General features: G+C 42.0%; 1 protein-coding gene across 1 annotated transcript in view; it reads left to right on the top strand.

Annotated features, from left to right (window-relative positions):
• TCF7L1 (transcription factor 7 like 1) overlaps positions 1 to 21,363 on the top strand; it is a 127,824-nt gene extending 106,461 nt beyond the window's left edge. Inside the window, exons 4-12 of the mRNA XM_084803837.1 lie at positions 2,445 to 2,528; positions 9,059 to 9,191; positions 9,454 to 9,556; positions 12,912 to 12,995; positions 14,476 to 14,619; positions 15,412 to 15,571; positions 16,908 to 17,015; positions 18,330 to 18,390; positions 20,235 to 21,363. Of these exons, the coding sequence (XP_084659963.1) occupies positions 2,445 to 2,528; positions 9,059 to 9,191; positions 9,454 to 9,556; positions 12,912 to 12,995; positions 14,476 to 14,619; positions 15,412 to 15,571; positions 16,908 to 17,015; positions 18,330 to 18,390; positions 20,235 to 20,668 (1,311 nt within the window). The 3' untranslated portion in view covers positions 20,669 to 21,363. The remainder of the gene's footprint in view (positions 1 to 2,444; positions 2,529 to 9,058; positions 9,192 to 9,453; positions 9,557 to 12,911; positions 12,996 to 14,475; positions 14,620 to 15,411; positions 15,572 to 16,907; positions 17,016 to 18,329; positions 18,391 to 20,234) is intronic.
• The last annotated feature ends 1,735 nt before the right edge of the window (positions 21,364 to 23,098 follow it).

The following is a 23,098-nucleotide window of genomic DNA, read 5'->3' as shown; positions in this document are numbered from 1 at the left end:
GAATTAAAAAGATATATTATTTAGTTTGAATGGAGTAAGTGGCCAGGGAAATACATCCCATTTGATAAAACAAAACTGTTCTTACTTCTCTTGTACTGGTTTTTGAATGCCAGTCTAAGCTTCTCAGAAATGAATTTGTTCAAATTGTCTTTGGGAACAGATCAGCACTTATGTAGCATTTTCCACCTGAAATAGATAGTTGGAATATATGTTGGAGGAAATGTGAAGGTTTGTTTTAAGTTGAAGGGTTAATCTTCCATTTAAATTATTGGTTGTTCTGCCTCTAAATAGAGCATGCTGGGATTTCCTTCCAGCTGTTTTACATCATGAAGATTTGTGTGTTAGGGAAATTCCATTGCACAGCTGCAACTCATCCAGTCCACATTCCCAAACCTCCAGCATTTCACAGACACACTGCATTCAGCTGTAATGGCATGGAATGGTTTTATTCCTCCACTCTAAAAACACAATACAAAGTACCTTTATTTTTGGTACTTTCAGTACAAGAAATGCCCAACAATGTAAGCCAATGCTGTATTTAAAACTAGTCCAAAATTAATTTTGTTCCATGCTGTAACTATTGAATGTCAGTTTAAAAATCAAACTGCCAGACTGTTTTAAATAGTTAATGTTGAAAAAATTAGTTGGATCAACTAAATACCTTCCTGAAAGTTATATTTATTGCTTTGAATATAGGAAGCTCACTCATCCCTCATCTAAAGTTCTGTAGGAGCTGCAAGATACTCAAGCATTTGCTGGATCAGTATATTTAACTTCAGTTCCATAACTTAACACATTCTGTGTCTTCTGCACAGCTTATCTGTATTGCTCTGGAATTACACTTGGCATAACTGAACAAGGAGTCACAGATGGGACAGATTAAAAAAGAATATCAGTATTTTAGCTTGAAATTCACTACCCACATTGGCATGTATATTACAGATTTTTTTAAAAAAATCAAAGTGAGGTGAGTTTTCTCAATTCAGCTTTTCCCTTTTGAGAGAATATGCAAATTGGAATTTCAGTTAGAATTAGAATACTGAGATAAGACTAGAAAAAGGGAAAAGTGGTGCTCTCACAGGAAGAAAGGACATGATGCAGTGGCAGCTGGTGCCAATTGGGACTGATGGGGCATAGGGTGGGTCAGCAGAGGCGGAGCCAAGAGTTCAGCAAAGGTGGAGCCAAGGTTGATGATGATGATTGATGATAATGTCCTCAGAGGAACATTAGTTTCTCTTAGTACTATTGCTTAAGTCGAAGCAATAGTACTAAAGATGATAATCATCATCATCCATTTTTTAAAAAATAATTAAAAGCAAACATTGCCAAGCTGTGCCTCCATAAGCAGGTTTTAAAAGGAAAAGAAATTGCCAAGTACAGGCCCCTATACTCATTAACCACCCAGATTCTGCCCCAAGAACATCTCCAGATGTCCCCAAAATCAGTTTTCCCCAAACTCATTAGCTACCCACCTAGATCCTGCTCCATTAATTCCTCTTCAGTTAACCTGCAGTCTGCACTGTCCCAACCCCAAAAGAAAGATTCCTGCCCCCATTTTCTGTTCTCTAATCCCCCCCCCCCCGGTTAATGATGCAAAGAATTTCCTCCTTGGACTGTGTGGCAAATTGTTACTGCTGCAGCCATGCCACTTCCTTCTTCCGAGCCCGCCAAGTGATCAGCAGCCTGCGACATGTTCGCTGCTGCCCATTCCAACCCACCCACAGGGAAGGATGGGCTCATAATGTGATTGGCTCAGTCAGCGGCATTATAAAAAAGTCAGTTTTGGGAAATTGTTCTGAAGAATGCTCTCCAGGAAAAGCCATTCCCCACGGGGAAAGGTTCTGCACATTCAAGCTGCGGCTGCGGCTCTGTCCCCTCTCCTGCTTTGTGATCACCTTGGCTGCTGCTCAGGGGACATTCTGGGCATGTACAGCCATCTCACATGCCCTCTATTTCCCCTAACCAACAAGGAAGACGTGGGGAAAGGAAGCACTGAGTACTGCTGCACCACTCTGTTGAGGTTTTTGTTCAGGTTGTTAAGGTTTTGTTTAAGAGAAGGTCTGGCGGGGGGACTGGGAGAGGTGGAGGTGGAAGGTGGTTCAGTGTCCTCCTTGCCCTTACCCACAGTTAAGCCTGACATGATCTCAGCACCCATATGTTTCCAAGGTAATCTAGGAGCAAACCACGAGCAAGCAGTTTTCCAGTGAGCTACAATGCCATCTTGTTGTGCCATGAGTTGAGCTGAAGCTGCATCATAACCAGTGAGGAGGTTTTTGATGTGGAAAACAGAATCTGGGTTTCAGGCCTTCTTGCATCTGAACCATGCTGAAAGTTTTATATTGGGCTACTTGCTTGGGCCATGTGAGATCTGTTGTCCATTTGGTTTCTATAATGGTTTCCATTATTTTGTTTTTGTGGTTTCATCCTATCTCAATTTCTTTTAGTATCTGCAGGTAAAGTGGCCACTCCTTGATGTGCCAGCTGGAGCTACACTAAAGGATGCAAGGTCTCCCTCCCCTGCACACTTAGTAAGTGTCTGTGGCTTGCTTTTGTGTTAATCTTCGAGTTCAGTGTCATCTGAAGGTATCTCTATGGATATTCTTCTAGACAATTTGTTTTTAGTCCTGCTTTTATGGCATAGTTGAGGGCTACTCAGCCCATTACATTAAGGATGATGGGGCATAGGCAGACTAAAAACATGTTGAGGAGTTCCTTACTAAAGGAGTTAAGAATAAAAGAAGTTGGTTAAAAATTGGGAGATTTGCTAGTCACTAAGGTTGTTGGACCTCTGGTATAAGATGAGTATGCATGGATGACAGATATTGCAGTAAAGTGGGCAGGGGGGAGAACCCCAACAGTTTGATTTAGTATTCAACATCCTTTTTTGCTGAGAGAATCTCCATCCTTATTTAGGGATAAATGTGAAGAACTTCACAAACTTGTGTCCATAAAAGAGCAATTTTAAAATAAATTGCTAATTAGTACAACAAGTAATAATAATTCAAGAGCTCTGAAGGAACTGAAAAATGATACTGTTAAGCTTCTCAGTTGGGTGAATTTTCAGGATTCTTTATTACAGTCTTGGTTATTTTCTCAAGAGCCTTTACAATGAAAGGTGCCAATCCTTAATAGACTCCTTGTAATTTTATCGTATAATAGTCATTCAGCATTCAGCTCTCATTATAATTATATTTGTTTCATATGAAGGCTACTTTTAAAGTTAGCACGAATGTTCTAAAAGAGTTTTCTTGGGGATTGGGAGAGAGGAACTCAAGAAATAAGCCAGTAAAAATTGAGGCAGTTAATTCCCAAGCTGTGATATCTTGCAGCTGGGCCTAAACTATTTGAGCCTCAGGCTTTTCATTCCTACTTAGAGCTTCAAGAATAGATGAGGCAAAAATATATCACTGGAAAGGTTTTGTTTGAATGGACAAATGAGACAATCCAATATTCTCACACTGAGTGAAAAGAGAATTTTCAGCTATCCCACCCCAACCCCATTCTTCCAGTCCTCATAACCATAATCTGCTTGTGCAGTTGCAAAACATGTGTGCAGTTTAGTCTGTTTGTTTTCATGCAGTCCAAACATCCCAAAGCATTTCATGCTAAAAGAGGTTTTTCTACTGTAGTCTGTTGCCAAATACTCTTAACACACGATACAAATATACAAATAAAGTGAAAGTCTTTAGAGAGAATGTTAGGAACTGCTGAGGCTCACCACCTCTGCTCCATCTCATCTTGCACCTCCATGATGGATCAGGGCGCAGCAGACCACACTGGCTTGATCAGATCAAACAGGAAGCCGCTGCACGTCCAATGGCCAACTTGGCAGCCAAGACTGGAGCTAGCTGTGCTCTGGAGAAGAAGAAGAGGCATGGCCATGGGAGATGGCACGGCCTGATGAATGGCCAGAAGGAGGGAATGGGGGAGGGGGTACAGAGGTAATGTAGCAAGGAGCAGAATGGAGAGGAGCATGAAAGAGAAAGATCAGAGCATGGGAAAAGAGGAAGATCAGAATTGAGAGAAAACCAAGGAATAAAGAACAGGAGCGTCAGAGAGACAGAACTGGAGTGAACGGGGTGTGGCAGAAAAGCCAAACCCTCAAATGGTGATACAGGGCAATAAAGGAAGGGAGCCTGTCCTACCGTACACAGAAATATTAATTAATTAATTAATTAATTACGTTTATATCCCGCCTTTTTCCCTCCTCAAGGAACCCAAGGCGGTGTACATAATCCTCCTCCATTTTATCCTCACAACAATAACCCTGTGAGGTGGGTTGGGCTGAGAGTCTGTGACTGGCCCAAAGTCACCCAGTGAGCTTCCATGGCCTAGTGGGGACTAGAACCCGGATCTCCTGACCCCCAGTCCAACACTCCAGCCACTACACCACACTGGCTCTCCTTGCTCCTACTTACCAAGGACAGGGAGGGAGACCGCCTGTTATGACAGGGTAGGAGAGGCTAGAGGGGATGCAGATCCCTGGTGAAAAGTGGCCTCTTGTTCTAGATAATAGCCATGGAACAATAAGGAGAAGGCCACACAGAGTGAAGGTCCTGAGTCCCTGGACTTCCAAGGCCATCGACCCCTTAGTCTGGGTAGTCAAGCCTGGAGAATGGCAGCCCGGTAGGGGCTGGCTCCTTGAAGAAAAATGTGAAGGAGAGCTGCAGGAAGGAGGAGATGGCATTGCATCATTGGAGGATAGGGAGTCCAATGTTAGGAATAATCAAAATGATTATTGGGAGAAGGGCAAAGATTGTCCTTATCTTAAGCTATGGGGATTTCCAGTCAGTAGCTCTTTGTGCTTGTTATGTGACTATACTGTGGTTCTGGATCTGGCTAGAGAGGTAACTCAGCCAAACCAAATAAAGGGCTTGTTAATTTATTTATTTGAGCTGCTGTTTTCATGAAACCCACGGTTTTTGACATAGCACTTCCGATGACATGCCACTTTCCGTGCACAGAATTGGTATCATTTATGCCTAACTGTAGAGGAAGGTATGAAACCTGAGAATTGTACCTTTAAAGTGATGGATATAAAAAGGGTATGGTTTGCTCTAGCCTTGTGTTTCTTCTTGAAGACCACATGCTCAGTAGATGCGAATAGAAGTACACCGTGAAGCAGCTGAATTTGAAGCTTTGCAAGTCTGTATTCATCAGCATGAACTTTCATTTAGGGCTTGGAAGCTTACTTCATCACCCTTTGCACAAATACTCTTGAACCCTATATTACAACATATGCCTCCGACCTCCTGTCCTACTAATCCAGGAAATGTTATAGATGGGAAGCCATATAATTGGGGTAGCCAACCACTGGCTTACTTGGTTTTGTCATTTCTGTGCCTGCCTCTCCTTTCTCCAGGAAAGTGAAGTGGAAACTCCACAGCACTATTTATTTTTTTATTTACTTGTTTAAAATATTTTATTTTGTAGATGGTAGTTTTGTGCGTGCATGCCTACCAAGCTACAGCAGTAGGTAGTGTGTGTGAGCGCACACGCGCACATGGGGGCTTTTGCTGCCCACATGTGGAAAGTTTGAAATGGCTTATGCATTGGTGACAGCCATCAAAACCAGTAGCAAAGAAGCCTGACTCACTTAAGTCATTTGGCCGCTCCATGTTATTGGCAAGTGGTGGTGATCAAGTGATCAGCAAGACAATTGTAGAGGGCTGACAGCAAGGAGAAAGATGGAATCACGTTGGCTGGATAGGTTTGAGAAAAGAGGTATCTAAAAGTGGGAGAAGAGCTACAGGATAAAGGATGCAGGGCAGGCTGGCAAAGAGAGAGCATACAGGCCAGACTCCACAAGAGTAGCACTAGCAAGATCAGTTAGGGCATGATGTGTGTATGGGGGGTGGGGTATCATGAACAAATGTTTGCTTGGTGATAGAGGAATTGGAAGCACATGGAATAGCTGTGCGCTTCAGATGAACAGAATATTTTCTGTGGACTCTATCCAGTGATCCCACCAAACTCAGGCTCTTTTGGAAATTGGTTATGCTTGCAGTTTCCATCAGGTATATAAAGGAAGAAGGGGCATATTCAGGTAAAGAAAGCAAGACAGAGTCATAAACTTGTTTCAGCTTTCAGTGGCCTCTGAATGGCTTTGCAAGGCCCAGCACAGCCCAACATAGTGCCCTTCGGAGGAAGAATGAGCACAGAAGTGATGGGCTTCTCCACTGTGCAGCTTTTGATTGGCCAAAACTGCATTGTGTGGCATGGGGCTATTAGTGCATTTTTGCCTGTTAGTCTGCTTCTTTAACTGCTGCTGAATTTGAAGCAAAATGTCTTGATCTGTACTCATTGGGAGATAGTGGAAATAAACCCATACTGTTTGGAGGCAGTATTTTTTCTTTCTTGTTACTATATCAGTACTAGTTTTGCTTGTCTGCTTGTCTCTTAGATTTTCTAATTAATTCATATAATCTTTTAGAGAATTATTCCCTCCATTATATTGCAATTGTACAAATTCATGCCGCAGATTTGCACTATTGCACTAGTAACTACTAGGAAGAGCAAATGAACCCGGTAGATAACAGGGTGTGTTTGCAGGCATCTTAAATCCTATTAAAATCAGTGGGATTTCCAAGGTCAAGTGAGAAGGATACAAGGATAGAATTCGGGATTTTAGTCCTACAGTATCATGGTAAATTGGCACATTGCCCCCCCTTCAAACATTTGAACCATGCAGCACCTGCAACTTAACCAACATCAACACCAGTTCTGCACTGACCCATGTAGTGTAGAAAAAACTCTTTATATCCAAGTTTCAGCTTATTAGAGCTTCCCTTTACAGCTTTGTGGCACAATCTGAAACTTCTATTTTTCATTGACTGCTTAAAGAAGAGTATGAATGCACAATGTCATTGTTGTATTGGGTAACTGAGATACAGAAGAACCCATAGTCCTCCCTAACCTCTGCAAATAGCAGGGTAGGCAAACCAGGTAATTTGTGAAGTGGGTCTGGCAGTGTCCCCATGATGAAGTGACTTGCTATGCCTTTTTTTAAGGTCCTGGGGTTTGGAGTGTCCCTTCCTTTGCAATGCTCAGTTCTCTTTACCCACAGCTGAGTTGGCTGCCTTCTGCTTACCTACCAGTCTTGTACCCTGTCTGCATATCCTCATCCCACTCCTTCCAATAACCTATGTTGTGAAACAGAATGCTTAGTAATGCCTTGTTTGGACTAGGGGAAATGAGTATTGCAAGTTGTGATTCTTTGAGATGTGCCTGTTTCACTGTATAGATGGAACATTTTAAGAATGACACTGCCTGTTTACTCCCAGTTATAAAGAAGCTGTTTAAAGTTATAGAGTAGGATTCTTCCCACTTTTATATGTCTGGTTTATTGTGCTGCTTTCATGAAGTGGTTTCAGGTTTTCAGTTTGGATCCAGTTCCTAGATTATGCAGGAATATGAGGACATTCTCTAGAGCAGCCCTGGACAGCTTAAGAAAGGTACAAGCAAGTCCAAGAGGATGCCTGTGTGGTTAACGAGCAGAGTCAAGGAGACTATAAAGGCAAGAAGGCTCCCTTTAAAAAGTGGAAGTCTTACCCAAATGAGGAGAACAAACTGTGGCAAAATAAATGTAAGTTGATAAGGCAAGTGGAAAAATATTTGAGGAGAATATTGCTAAAACGTTAAGAACAACAACAGTTGGTTTATAAATATATCAGTAGCAGGAAGCCAGCAATTGAGGCAGTTGAATCACTAGATGACAAGGGAATAAATGGATTGCTAATAGAGAGATTGCAGAGAAGCTGAATGAATTCTTTGTGCCTTTCTTCACTGGAGATGTAGGATGTCTGAACCACTTTTTCTTAGGAACTGAGTGAAATAGAAATGACAAGATATGAACTTCTAGGGTAGAGTGGCAAATTAAAAATCAACAAGTGACCAGGCCCAGATGAATACACCTGAGAATTCTTAAGAAACTCAGATGTGAAATTGCTGATCTACTGACACAAATTTAACTCATCACTAAAATTGGAGGACTGGAAAGTAGCCAACATAACACCTGTTAGTATATTACAGGCCAGTTGACCTAATGTCTGTTCCAGGTAACCTAATGAAAAACCGATTAAACCGATTAAAGTTAGGATGTCTGAACCACTTTTTCTTAGGAACTGAGTGAAATAGAAATGACAAGATATGAACTGCTAGGGTAGAGTGGCAAATTAAAAATTATTAAGCATACAGGAGAACAAATGTTGCTGGGGAAGAATCAGTATGGCTTCTGCAAAGACATGTTTACCATCCTTTTTGGAGTTCTTTTAGAGAGTTAAGCATGCAAATAGAAGTGATCTGGAAGATATAATATACTTGGAATTCCAGAAAGGTTTGACAATGTCCCTTTCCAAAGGCTCCTAAGTAAACTTATGAGTCATGGGATAATGCATTAGTAACTGGCTAAACAGGAAGCAGAGGACAGGAGTAAATGGTCAGCTCTCTCCATGGTGGGAAGTAAGCAGTGGAGTCCTCCAAGGTTCAATGTTGGGAATGGTGCTATTTAACATGTTCATAAATGACTTGGAGTCAAGGGTGAGCAGATGGCCTGTGGCTCAAGGGTGGGCCAAGGCTCAGTGGTAAAGCACATGCTTTTCATGGGTCTCAAGTTCAAACCCTGGTATCTCCAGGCAGAGCTGGAGGAATTCCTGCCTGAAACCTGGAGAGCCATTGCCAGTCAGTGTTGACAGTACTGGGGTAGATGGACCAAGGGTCTGGTTCAGGATAAGGCAGCTTCCTATGTTCCAGTGAGACTGTATATTATTCAGATGGTGTAAGCCCAAACAGATTGCAAAGAACTCTTAAAAGGCTTAAAATTAGGTAATTTTGCCTTTTGTAAAAGAACTAGACAATCATCAATTCTATCTGAATAAAGTTACATCGTGTTGTTTTTTTCACTTTGTACATTTAATTTATATATAATATGAGAATATAAGAGTATAAACTCCAAATGGTTTATTCTTTTTCTCCTCTCTCTTTGTAAAATGTAATAGGTTTTTAAATGCAAACAAATTATACATTAAAATGCAAAGAAACCCTTGCTTTTCTCTTGTAGTCAAACAAAGTTCCAGTGGTGCAACATCCACATCACATGCATCCGCTGACACCACTCATCACCTACAGTAATGACCACTTCTCACCAGGTTCACCACCTTCCCACCTCTCCCCAGAGATTGACCCAAAGACAGGTGAGTTTTTGGAGAATTTGACATCTCCCCACCCGGTATGTGGTAGATTGCGAGAAAAATATAACAAGTTAGATACACAAATTGAGGAGAACAAACTCGAAAGGAAGGAAGTTTATCAAAAGGTATCTTGTGAAATTTCTGGGGGGTGGGGATGGTTATATTTTTCTAACTTGCAGGAAGGTCGGATTCCTGTTAGGAACTGAAAGCTGGGTTAGAGGTGTACCATGACTGTTTTAATATCTGTTGTTTTTTCTCACCATAGGAATTCCCCGACCACCTCACCCTTCAGAACTGTCTCCTTATTACCCATTGTCTCCTGGCGCCATTGGGCAAATTCCTCATCCTTTGGGGTGGCTCGTACCACAGTAAGGATCAACACTTTAAACCTCCTTCTTCCGTGCTTTTCCTTTGCCCATAGGAGCTATTCTTCTGTGGTCATTTGGAGATTCCCTAATCTTTCCATATAATCAAAGCAGAATTGTTCAGCTTAACATGTGTTACATCTGAAATAAGTCTCTGTCTCAATTCCATGAAGCTACTCTTTGGGTTGATAAAGCTTCCTCCGCTCAAGAGATCTCTTCTGCATAGTTTTTGCTTTGTTAGGATGAGACAGATATTGCAATTAAGTTATAAAAAAGCTTTAGTACACATAAGTGCTATATTTTATTTATTTACTTCTCACATTTGTTTTCCATCTGTATCTCATCCTTTCCTCGAGGAGGTCAGTGTCTTACAAAAAGTTGTCTCATTTTATCTTCAAAACAATACTATGAAGTAGGCCAGTCCCGAGGCTACACCTAGCATGCTTCATGGCTGAGAGAGATTTGAATTTGCAAACATGAAAAAGTCAAGCAAGTTACAACTGATTTAGAGTGACACTCACACATATAAATGTGAGGCGTGCATAGTAAGGCTTTCCATACTAACGTATCTCTATGCCAGGGATGGTGAACGTGTAGTTCTCCAGATGTTCTTGGACTATAACTCCCAGCATCCCTCACCATTGGCTATGCTGGCTATGGCTGATAGGGGTTGGAGTCCAGCAACATCTAGAAGGCCACACATTCCCCACCCTTGCTCTGTGCTATTATGATCAGTGTTTGTGTTGTTCTGATCAAGCAGAAAAGGGAGAAGGTGAAATTGTAAGATAATTTTTAGAAGTGCACTTTAATAAATAAGGCAATAGCTAATGTAAAGAAAAATACAGTTATGTTGTTATGATATAAAGATATTAATCACTGTAAGATAAAATAAACAAAATTCCATTGTATTTATAAAGTTACACAGTATTTAAAAAGATCCAGACCCTGTAGCTATGACTGAAAACTTAAATCCAGTTCAGGGAGAAGAGGCTGTTTCAGAATTCAGTTGACTAATTGAAGATTTGAAGATTTCAATCCCCTTGAGGTTCAGAATAAGTCTGAACACAAAAATCTCAAGTACTTATGGAAGGCCAGACCAGATCCTTATTTGGATGTCTCTTATTCATGGGAAAAACAACTTATTTCCAATAATCAAGAGCATTCAATGACAGAGACTTCTTTTCTATTTCTCACATGATTGGTGGTCCTTCTCTAGAGCCTTATAGCAGGATGTTACTCTTTTTTTTTGTCATGAAAAAATGTCAGTTGTTTTTTTAAAAATTATTCTCCAAATCTAGTCTTTGCTAGTGGTTTTAATATGTATTAAATACATTGTACATTTTGAGTCTGTGTTGCATATAACATAAAGTGAGAACCACAGTGCCCCAATGCTTTGCTCCTTGGCTGTTCTATACATGTATTCTCTTGCAAGTGTGGAGAGACCCCCTCCACTGAAGTGAATGGAGTGTCTATATATGGAAACTCTGTATGTAAGTTGGGTCTCCCATATGTTCAAGAAGCCCTTGGCTGGGATGATAGTCTTTACAAGGTCTTAACTGGTCCCAGCCCTGGTCCAAGCTGTCTCTTAAGAACATAAGAAGAGCCATGCTGGATTAGACCAAGGGTCCATCTAGTCGAGCATTCTGTTCACACAGTGGCCAACCAGCTGTCAACCAGAAACCCACAAGCAGGGCATGAGTGCAACAGCACCCTTCTGCCCATGTTCTCCAGCAACTGGTGTACATAGGCTCACTGTCTCTGGTACTGGAGGTAGCACACAGCCATAAAGACTAGTAGCCATTGATAGCCTTTTCCTCCAGGAATTTGCCTGACCCCCTTTTAAAGCCAGCCAAATTGGTGGCCATCACTACATCCTGTGGTAGCGAATTCCATAGTTTTAATGATGCGCTATGTGAAAAAGTACTTCCTTTACTCTGTCCTGAATCTCCCACCAGTCAGCTTAATAGGATGACCCAGGGTTCTAGTATTTTGTGACAGGGAGAAAAATGTCTCCCTCTCTACATTCTCCACACTATGCATAATTTTGTACACCTCTATCATGTCTCCCCTTACCCTCCTTTTTTTCCAAACTAAACAATCCCAGCTGTTTTAACCTTCTCTCATAGGGGAGGTGCTCCAGCTCCTTGATCATTTCAGTTGCCCTGTTCTGCACTTTTTCCAACTCTATGATATTTTTTTTAGGTGAGGTGACCAGAACTGTACACAGTTTTCCAAGTGAGGTCACAGCATAGATTTGTATAAGGGCAGTATGAAATTGGCGGTTTTATTCTCAATTCGTTTTCTAATTATGCCTAACATGGAGTTCGCCTTTTTTACAGTGGCCACACACTGGGTTGACATCTTCATTAAGCTGTCCACCACAGCCCCAAGATCTCTTTCCTGGTTTGTCACCGCTAGCTCAGATCCCATCAGGCTATACTTGAAGTTGGGATTTTTTGCCCCAACATGCATCACTTTACACTTGCTTATATTCAATTGCATTTGCCATTTAGATGCCCATTCTCCCAGTTTGGAGAGATCCTTTTGGAGCTTGCCACTGCCTTGCACCCCTTCCTCTTTTCACCCACTGTTCTTTTGCTGTGGCAAATGCCACAGCGGGAGAGAGATTGGCAGCGTCTCTGAGCACCTGCTGGAGGTGGCGGTGAGCCCTCCTGGCAGGGGCAGGAAGTGGAGCGGTGCAGTTCGCCACTTCTGCCACTCCACTGCCTGATGCGGGCACTTCAGTTTGCCTCATGATAGGGCTGGCCTTGACTGGTCCATTTTGAAAGGGCTGTGTGATCTGTTCAGAATAAATTTTTAAAGTACATATATTTGTATGTGTTCACTTAATTTGTATAATAGGTTTTGCTTCAGGTTTTCAGTTCATTTTGGCCAAGCAGTGTGGTGGTGAATGGGAATAAAGTGGGGGCAAGGTTTGGGGATCAGGTTCTGATGATGAAAACGGTCAGCAGCAAGCAGTACAGCTACAGAGAGTATGGAGAGCCACACCACCCTGAGCACTGAAAGGCTGTATTTCCCAAAGTCAAAACACTGCCCCCAATATTTGCAAACTTTTCTCTACATTTTTTTTAAAAAGCAATGACTCTCAGGAAGGCAAACTCTGCTTGGTAGTAGGGTCCATGTGTGTTCATTGGTCCCCTGGGTAACTAAAATGTGGATAGCCCTGATTTTAATTAACTCTAACATGAGCATTTTCTGGATTGATATTTAAATTCATAGGCATTCAAATGATAAGTACTGTAATTTTGGGTAAGGCATGTATTTGTGGAGCTGTGGTAGGCCATCGTATAGGAGAATCTGCTCACTCTGTCTTTTTTTTTTCCCTTGTCCATTTTAGGCAAGGACAGCCAGTATATTCCATTCCTCCAGGTGGGTTCAGACATCCATACCCTGCCTTGGCTATGAATGCTTCAATGTCCAGGTGGGTTCAAGTGGGAGAGTGAGGCCTAATTCAATACAGGCCACATGTGGAGGGTCACATGAACTGAATGCTCGATTTTTAAAAAATCGCTCCACATAGAACCTGGATGTAAGACACAAAGGATCTAGTGTAGTTTTCTCCCTGACATGATATTTTCTAAGTGCAGCATCACACACACACCCTGTGAAGGTACATACCTGCATGCAAGCTGTTGCCTGCAATCTGAAGTGGTACAGCTCAGATACGGACAGGTTTACCTCCTCAGTGTGAGCTAGGACCAGAGGGGTACCAGACAAAGGGTTCAGATGGGGAATAGAATTGGCATTATTTTGCACATAAGATGAAGCGTGTTAACCTCTCTTATTAAAATGAAACATAGAATTACTGTTTGATCTGCTTTTTTAAATTGTGAGCAATTCAAAGGAGAAAATGAATGACAATGTATTATCTGACATTATTAGCTCCTTTTCTATGATTGATTGGCAAATGTTCTCCACATTTTGCCTACCTAAATGACTCGCAGCCAGAGAAGCCATTCTACTATAAGTATTTCTTGTAGCAATGAGTGATCTCCCAACTGAATGAGCTTCAAATAGACTTTATCAGAACTGTGGGGAGATGGAGGTGGTGGACCTTCAGGTGTGCTGGCCTTCTTCACAAAATCTAGAAATCAGTCTGGCAGTACCAGATTGTTGCAAATTTTCTTTACGGAAAAATATTAGGAAAAATAGGTTTAGTGAACAAATAAGTACACTAGGTGGACAGATAGGAGAGGGAAGAATTGCTGCAGCTGTCCATGAAAGTGGTCAGCTCCTCTGGTCCTTCATGGAAAGGCTTTTATTCTGTATTCCGTGTTGGAAGTTTGTAAATCAAGTATTTCTCCAGTGGATGCTGTTGTCTGTTAGACTGCATGCAGTCATCATGTCAGCAGAAGGACAGCATAGTGAATGGAAATAATTTCATGGGAGAAGAGACTGAAACACTTTTTGCCCCCATGATTCTTTATTTATGCTCACTGGCAATTTTGTACGTCTGGCATGCTGAGTATTGCATGCATTTGTAGAGGTGCTGACTGTAACTGAGCAAGGCCTGGAAAGGAAAATGAATTCACATTTCTAACAATGAACAGAAATACATTTTCCATAATGGGTATCTTTTAATTTAAGAGTTGCTTCAGAATAAAAGCAAAAGCATGGGATATACAGCAGGGAAGAGAGTCCATTTTTCCTCTGTAGTTGTCTGTGGTTCAGTGGGTGCAGCAGTACGCTAGCTGTTTATAAGCTTTCTGCTTGCCTCTTGTCTCTGCCATTGACCTTGGGTCACTTGTTACACTGGTCTCTGGAGGTTTTAGCAAGGTGCCATGAAAAAGGAGGGAAAGGGAATGGGTAAAACATTTTAATATTTTGGAAAGTAGGGTGTGAAGAAATGGTTACACTTAGAGGCATTTGTTTTCAACACCTCACTTTTAATTGTGCTCCAGCTTGATGTCTAGCAGGTTTTCTCCTCATATGGTCCCTCCTCCTGCTCACGGACTTCATCCCTCAGGAATCCCACACCCCACCATTGTATCACCCATTGTTAAACAAGAGCCCACGCAGCCAAGCCTGAGTCCTGAAGGGAGCTCGTAAGTAATAGGTTAGCCAGGTAATTCCTGGATGTTTTATTTTGTGGGACGGTATAATGGGGAAAGGGTTATCATCAATGTAATTTAATTATTATTTCTCCATGTATTTTATTTTATGTATTTTATTATTTTTTTGAATTTACACCCGTCTCAACTCAGCCAAGCCACGTTATGTAATGTGTTTTGTTAGAATGATCCAGCTGGTGTAACTGAGCTATCTTGGGGGTTTGTTCTAAACAGCCAATTCCCTCTTTCTCCTTCTTGCAACAAATCTCAGTACTGGAAACCTTGACAACTTTTAAGTTAGGTGTAGCAAGGTTAATTCCAGCAGTGGCTTTGTCTGCATATATTACATGACACAGTATTTATGAATGGGATATGCAGAAAACTGCATCCTTTTGGCAACACCCATACATGCACACCCTCTCTGCTCCACCCCAGCTGTAACATTTATGAACTCTTATCATGTGAATCATCACACAATGTGTATTATTCTTCATCCAACAGCCACTAAGGAAATAGAACAAGAATTCTCACTAGATAGTTTAATTTCACACAGTGAGAGCTCGTAAATGTTACAACTGTGGGATGGAGGACTTGTCACAGGGGTGCCAGTTTCAGTGGCATCCTTGTACTAATGCATACTCACAGACATGGTGTGAAGTGAAACATTGCTGCAATATTTACATGGTTTAACCATCTGACCAGTTTTTAATAGTGATCCTTTGTCTGTCAGAAAGAATAATGATGATCAGGACTATGGGACTGTAATAAAAGGTATGACTATTCCAGAAAAACACCTGTTATTGTCAAGAAGGAGGAGGAGAAGAAACCCCACATAAAAAAACCTCTGAATGCATTCATGTTGTATATGAAGGAGATGCGGGCCAAGGTGGTGGCAGAGTGTACGCTGAAAGAGAGTGCAGCTATCAACCAGATCCTAGGAAGAAGGGTACAAAATAAATTGTTGGCTTTTTATCCCATTTCTATCATATGCATTTAGGCTACTGGGCTACAAGCAGAATTGGATTGTAGCTACAAACATATAGTATTGTTTTTGTGCCAGTGAAGTCTCTAACATTGACTTGCTGAGCTCATGTGTTGGCATAAGATGTCCAGGAACATTCCAACTGCTCAGGGAGCAGTGCTGTCAGAATATTTGAAGCCCAGCTTTTTCTTGTGAGAGAAGACAGAATTGTCAGTTTGGCTTGGATTAAAACTTCAAACAAGCCCTAGAGATAATAGTAGCTTTGTGAAGTACATTGAGACTGGGAAGAGGTCCCAGGAGTTAGGGAAATTAAAGGGAACCCAAGACAAGATGCTGAAGGAAGGGTATAGAGTAGGCAATGGACTGAGAGAGAGGAACATGAAGGAAAGATAGGTGGAGGAAAAAGAGCCTTGAGGAAAATGGCAGAGGAGATAGAGAACTGAGGCAAGTGGGAACTCAGAAGAAACCCCACAGTACTGAAAGCCTGTATGGTGGGGGTGGAGGATAGTAGCGGTAAGGAGACTCGCAAAAAATAACGTTGTTAAATAAAGTGGGGAAAAGCAGGCAGGGGGTTCAAAAATAGGAACCTGAAAAGTGATGAAGACAATGTTGAAGAAAGGATTGGTCAAAGAGGAACTAGGACTGAAGCAATTTTTCACACAGTCTAGGGGAGCCTTTTCCAACCTGGCGCCCTCTAGGTGTTTTGGGCTACAACTCCCATCATCCCTAACCATTGGCTATGCTTCCTGGTATTGATGGAAGTTGACATCTAAAACATCTGGAGGGTACCAGGTTGGGGAAGGCTGACCTAGGAGCACAAAGAACTTTGCATTTATGGGCAGGAAAGACATGGACAAGGTAGGAAGATTTGGAGGGCTAGGTATTGTTTTTCCAGGGGCCTAAGGTTTCTAAAGGGCTCCTGTACCTTTTCAGAATTACATAGAAGAGTAATTCTACCAGTTGTGGCTTCTACTATCACTCTGGTATTGTGATCTGCCAATCCTATGAGGGAAAGGGAATGGGGAGCCAAAAGAGCAAGGTGTATGTGTGGGCTGACTTTCATATATTGATTTGAACTAAGCAGCCAATTTTTAACTGCAGGTTACAGATGGCTGCAAATACATATGGCTTGATTCAAAGACCTGTATTGAAAGAGGATATAACTTTAGATTGTGAAGCCAGTGTAGCAAACGGAGGCCTTCTGTGTAAAGGGAACACATGATTTTCAGTCATGTTTTAGAGTGGCTCCCCAAACTTAAAATAGATGCCTCAGTCTACAATATCTTTTCATATGCTTCAGTGGCATTCATTGTCCCGTGAGGAGCAAGCCAAGTACTATGAACTAGCCCGGAAAGAAAGACAGCTTCATTCTCAGCTCTACCCTACCTGGTCTGCACGAGATAACTATGTAAGTCATAATCAGGAATTTCATGTATTTTCTAACTATATAGTTATTCTTACAAGAGTGGGATTTTAAAAACACATTAGTTGGGGAGTGGCAGAGGATATGGAGCAATGGAATACAGAGTGGTGGTGGTGGTGATGATGATGATGATAATAATAGGCAGGGGGGGTAGGCTAAGGCAGGCAATTTGGGCAGAGGATGATGGAGTTGAACAGGTTACTAAAGCTCTACCTTCTAACGAATGAAAGTCCTGCTTAGCCACCACCTAACTTCCTAGTGTTCAATGAACACTTGTCCATACATTTTCAAGACTTCCTTTGTAAACATAAGGGCTAAAAACGTGTTTTGAAAAGATGGAATGGAGGATGGAATCAGTCAATAGGAATCTATTAATCCAATCCCTCATAAGGTTGCTGTGTACCAAATCAGATACCAGGTTCTGTGCTTCACATATTTCTCACTATAGCAGGACAATCACAAGACATTCATTCAAGCATTACTGCTGGCAGGACTAAGGGATTTGCCAAATTATTTCACTTGATTCTGTAGAGGGATCAGCTATCTGCCTTCGAGGGACCTTTTTTGCTTGCTTTCTCACCCTTTATTGCCTTTATTTAATGCTTCCTGGAAAATCCTCATTGTCACCATACCCATGGTAAAGTTGATAAAGTTTAAGAGGTTCCTTTGATGAGATTGCTGATCAGTATTTCTGATTTGAATATATCCCTGAATATCTGGATGCCTATGTTTTCTTAACTTGCTATATTCTTTTTTTGTTTGTTTCTGTGATCTATGAGCTACTTTCATAATTGATGCTTCTTAATGTGATGCATTTGTGGCTTTAAAAAAAACCCTTGGGAATTTGATTAATGAAATACAGAGAATAATAATTCCTAAAAACTGGGCTGTTGGATTAAGATGATCTTGTGGAGGCGTATTTTTCTGTTATTCTGAACAGATGTTTTCTTCAAGGTATCTTTTTGTTTTGTTTTGTTTCAGAGTAGTCTTTCTATTCAACTGTCTCTGGGAAAAGCAGCCTATGAGTGGGCTTTCCAGGCATAATTATTACAAAAATAAAGATAACTCTAATAGTATGCAAACTTTCTGCTGGTCTAGTACTTCTCTCTGCTGTCTTACATAAAGTAGAATGGACTGTTCCATTGCAATTGTTCTGCCTGGCATTTATCTCCTTAACTATATCATAGTTGATTTCTCCAGTGAAGCATACCACTCTTATTGGAGAAGCTTTGTGGTAATCTTACATTGCTGCTTCCCTTTCTTTTTGATAATCACCTTTTGTGAACTGGTCCCTTTCAGGGTAAGAAAAAGAAGAGAAAAAGAGAGAAACAACCTCAGCAACAAATCCAGGAAACAGGGAGTAAGTACCATGTATTGTCCTTCCATAGTCTGGTCCCAGTTCATAATGCATGTGACAGCACTAAATTATTCTACCCTGTGAAGGGAAACAGCTAGACCAGAAGTCCTAATATTTGCTTCTGTCTGCCAGTCCCCTCTCATATCCTTCTACAATCGGAAATGAAGTAGAAATGGCTCCTGACATAGGAAAAATGTTTAAGAAAAAACATTATCTAGCTTCCTGCCAGACAAAGGGATAGCAAAATGCCAACAAGGATTATCAGAGAAGTAAATAGAGATGTGAAAAAGAAGAAAAGAGCCAGGCTATGGGTTCCTGGTCTCTGTATGCAGAATTTCATTTTTTTCCCTTTGAATAACAAACAAAAAGACACACTTAACATCAAACACTATATATGAACTTCTGAACAGCTGCTGTCATTTTCTGAATAGAGTCTGCCATTTCCAATTGAGTAAGAATCCAAAGAAGCCAGATTTGAGTGAGGTGCAGAAGCTAGAAATTCCAGGCCTCTTGGAGTTCCTGTAAGAATGTTCAGGATCTGTGCATTTTAAAATGTAGTCCAATTTTAGCTTTTGTGAGAGTGGGAGATGAGACAGAATTAAGGGAACTCATAAAAAAATCCCAAAGCTGTTCAAAATCTTTGAAGTTGAATTCAAAGGTCATTCAAGAAGGCCTTGTGGAGGATCTTCCATTGTGAGAATAATCTTTCTGGTGTTGTGGAAAGGCTGCTGTGATGTGGTCCTGACTACTTCCTTTTGTCATGCCTCTTCTCAAGTATAGGAAGTAGATTTTTGTAGCCAATAGGGGTGGACGAAAGTCCCTTACCTGTCGTCGAAGGCCGTTCGCGGTGGGGGGGAGGCGCTTCGCTGCTCCCCCCGCGAAGTTCAGGCCGGGGGGGAGGCTTCCCGCCTCGTCCCGGCTGAAATTCAGGCCGGGGGGGGAGGCTTCCCGCCTCGCCCCGGCCGAAATTCAGGCAGGGGAGGAGGCTTCCCGCCTCGCCCGGCCACAAACGCGAAAGTTTAAAAAAAAAAAACACGTAGCCTATCACGGCTAGATCTGCAAAGTCAGCCGTGATAGGCTACGTCAATCGTCACGTAGCCTATCACGGGTGACTTTAAAAAAAAAAAAAGCGCGTACGCTAATGGCGGCCCCCATAGGGAGCCGCCATTCGCGTTCCTTATTTAGTCGCTGTAGTCTACGTAAATGTTTACGTAGACTACGGCGACTAAATAAGGAACGGGAATGGCGGCTCCCTATGGGGGCTGCCATTATCCGTACGCGCTTTTTTTTTTTTTTTTTAAGTCACCCGTGATAGGCTACATGACGATTGACGTAGCCTATCACGGCTGACTTTGCAAATCTAGCCGTGATAGGCTACGTGAATCGTCACGTAGCCTATCAGGGGGCGTTTTTTTTTTTTTCTTTCATTGCAATGGCGGCGGCGGCAGCCGGTCAAAAGACCGGCTGCCGCTCCCGCCCTGCTCGAACACCCGCCGAACCGCCGGCCGGACCAGCCACCGGGAGGGACATTCGGTGAAGGTAAGTCCCGTCCCGGGGGGGGGGGGGGGGTTCGGAGGATTTCTCCCCGAAACTTGTTCGGGGGGCCGAACACGTTGGCTCTCGGCCCCCCGAAGTTTCGGGGAGAAATTCTCTGCCATCCCTAGTAGCCAAGGGAACATATTCTTTGCTAATCATTGGAATAGTTTTACTACCTGGCTGGAGAAGTGGCATCCATCTGCTGTCAAATTGCCAATATGGTTTCTATGTTACTATGAAGATAAAATGAATTAAGGATAATTTGGGTCCTATTAACTGTTAATGGTTTTTTGTTTGTTTGTCACTAACAGATTCTGTGGCCTCGAAGAGTAAAAAGCCTTGTGTGCCATACCTGCCAGCTGAGAAATCCTGTGACAGCCCTGCATCCTCTCATGGCAGCATGTTGGATTCTCCAGCAACCCCCTCCACAGCCTTGGCATCACCTGCAGCTCCTGCTGCCACACATTCTGAACAGGCTCAGCCCCTCTCCCTAACCACCAAGCCTGAAGCCAGGGCCCAGCTGTCTCTACACTCAGCTGCTTTCCTGTCGAGCAAGGCTGCCTCTTCTTCCTCTAGCTTGACTAGCCAATCATCACTCCTCTCCAGGCCTCTCCCATTCACTTCCATGCCTCCCACAGCTCTCCTGACCACGCCTCCTTCTTTTGCAGCTATTCCGTCCCCTCAGGCTGCCTTGGCTATGTTGCAGGCCCAACCGCTCTCTTTGGTAACCAAACCAGCTGAATGAGGAAGACTCCCCATCCTGCCTCCCTGCTGAAGCCACAATTGAGATTACAAAGCAGACAAGCCATTTATTGGTCAATATTTGACCCTTTCTGAACTCTTCCATAAGGTGACTTTTGAGGAAGGAAGTGATCTACTCTCAGAGTTGTTTTCAGTAGTCTGTCTAAAGACCATTTCTATTTTTTAAAAAAATGAAAACAAAAAAATCCCTCAAATTTTTTTTTTTTACAAAACTCTGAACAGGATGAAAACAAAAGAAGGCAAGCCAAGTCTTGTGTTCCTGTCTTTGCCCTTTGGGCATGTGGACTTGTACAGATGGATCATCTCTCAATGGTGTTTGCATGTTTTGTTATATTGCTAACTTTTGCTTCCCCATTCCCTTGGCCAGACAGTATTTTATTTTATGCTACTTACTCCAGCCAGCCTGCAGTTCCATCATTTTTGTAAGAGATTTTCAACATTTACCAGAAGACACAATACTACAGAAATATAGTGCCTCACTGTCACATTCAGAGCTGCCCAGCTTTGGGGAGGCCGAGATACTTTTCCTTTAATTTGCAGTGATCATCCAGGAAAATGTCAGGACAATCCACCCTATTTCCTTACAGAATTATTTTGTGTAGTAGGAAGTAGGGGAAAAGGCCTTGGGGAATTGCCTGTTATTTTAACGAAGGAAAATAAATCTGCATCTTAACTTGCTGTGTGAGAGTATTCAATGAGGGAGTGAAATGAATTTATAAGAATTTTCATCTTGCGCCCCTTTTGCATCTTAGGTGTAGCCTTCACTCTTTTTATTCTGTGGACCATTGGCCCTTTACTTCCTCTTATCCGTTCCACAACTGTTTTCTGTTCTCAGCTTCTGCATTGGTTGTGTTACAGAGAGACAATGAGCATTTGATCTATCAATTTCCAGAAATACAAAAGATAGACACACATACCCTTCTAAGAAACCCAGCAAGATTATATCCCTCCTCCCACTTGTATAGTGCAGTGAGCAAAACTGTGGGTGTTCCATTTGAAAGGCCTGCAGGAAAGGAGAAGGAATATGTTGAGAACAGATGCAGTTGCCAAGCATGCTTTGTTAGGCTTACCCCTTCTCAAGTGTTATTTCCCAAGGCTTTGTCATCAGGAATTGTGGTTTCTTGTTAGTTATCAGGGAACAGTAATGAACCATCAAAGAAACTATAACCAGGTTTGAAGTTTGAACTAATATGAACAGAACTACACAGAAGTTTGCATTAGGTTATGTTTTATTTATAAAGATAATGAACCTGAGCACCCACCAGTCTACTGAAGATAAGGAGGCTTTGGCAACACCATCTACCTGGCACAGCAGCCTTAGACTGCACAGCCTTAATATGCTTCCATAGATAGACTCTAACTAATGAAATAACTCAAGCCACAATAAGGACTTATTTGGCTTCACCCAGTTTTGCGTTAACTCACAGTATACCTTGCACATTTGCAAGATGCACTCTCTCCCTCCCTCCCCCCCCCCTCTCTCATACACACAGTTCATTGAAGGATGCATTCTAGTCCTTTATTTCTTTTCTAGGTTGTGACAAGTCTCCTGGCTAATTAACTATTCAATATGGCTACTTAAAATGTATGTAAAATAGAATAAGAACATAAGAAGAGACATGATGAATCAAACCAAAGGCCTGTCTAGCCCAGCATTCTGTTCACACAGTGGATAACCAGCTACCTGTGGAAAGCCCACAAGTACGACATGAGTGCAGTAGGACCTTCCTGCTTACATTCCCCAGCAATTGGTTTACAGAGGTATACTGCCTCTGATAGTGGAGGTAATATATAACCATCTTGACTATTAGCCACTGATAACCTTATCCTCCAATAATTTATCTATCCCCTTTCAAAGCCATCCAAACTGGTGACTTACCACTACATCCTGTGTTAGCTATTTCCAGAGTTTGTGCTGTGCGAAGTACTTTCTTTTATCTGTCCTGAACCTCCCACCATTCAGCTCCATGGGGTGGCCCTGGATTCTAGTATTATGAGAGATCATGCATAATTTTGAAGACCTTTATCATGTGTGTCCCATATTTGCCTTTTTTCTACGCTAAATAGTTCCAGACATTGTAACTTTTCCTCATAGGAGAGTAGTTCCAGCTACTTGATCATTTTGGTTACCCTTTCCAACTCTACAATATACTTTTTAGGTGTGGTGACCAGAACTGTACACAGTATTCCTCAGTGTGGTTTTATCATAAATTTGTATAAGGGCAGTATGGTACTGGCAGTTTTATTTTTGACATGAGCACCAAGGTGAAAACGTAGGGTTGCAACATCCAGCAATGTAGTATGGTTTCTTTCCCAGACATTTATAGTTTGCCCTCACCAATCATGGTTAAAAATGAGCGGAGGCTTTTTTGGTGATCATATAGTGGTAATTTTATTTAAGTCTGGCTACTGT

Source organism: Heloderma suspectum, chromosome 6 (assembly GCF_057233095.1).
Source record: "Heloderma suspectum isolate Gila_16-S chromosome 6, 16-S_ref, whole genome shotgun sequence".
Classification (NCBI taxonomy): Eukaryota; Metazoa; Chordata; class Lepidosauria; order Squamata; family Helodermatidae; genus Heloderma; species Heloderma suspectum.
The sequence above is the reverse complement of the archived record's forward strand: the minus strand, read 5'-3'. Positions and strand labels throughout refer to the sequence as shown.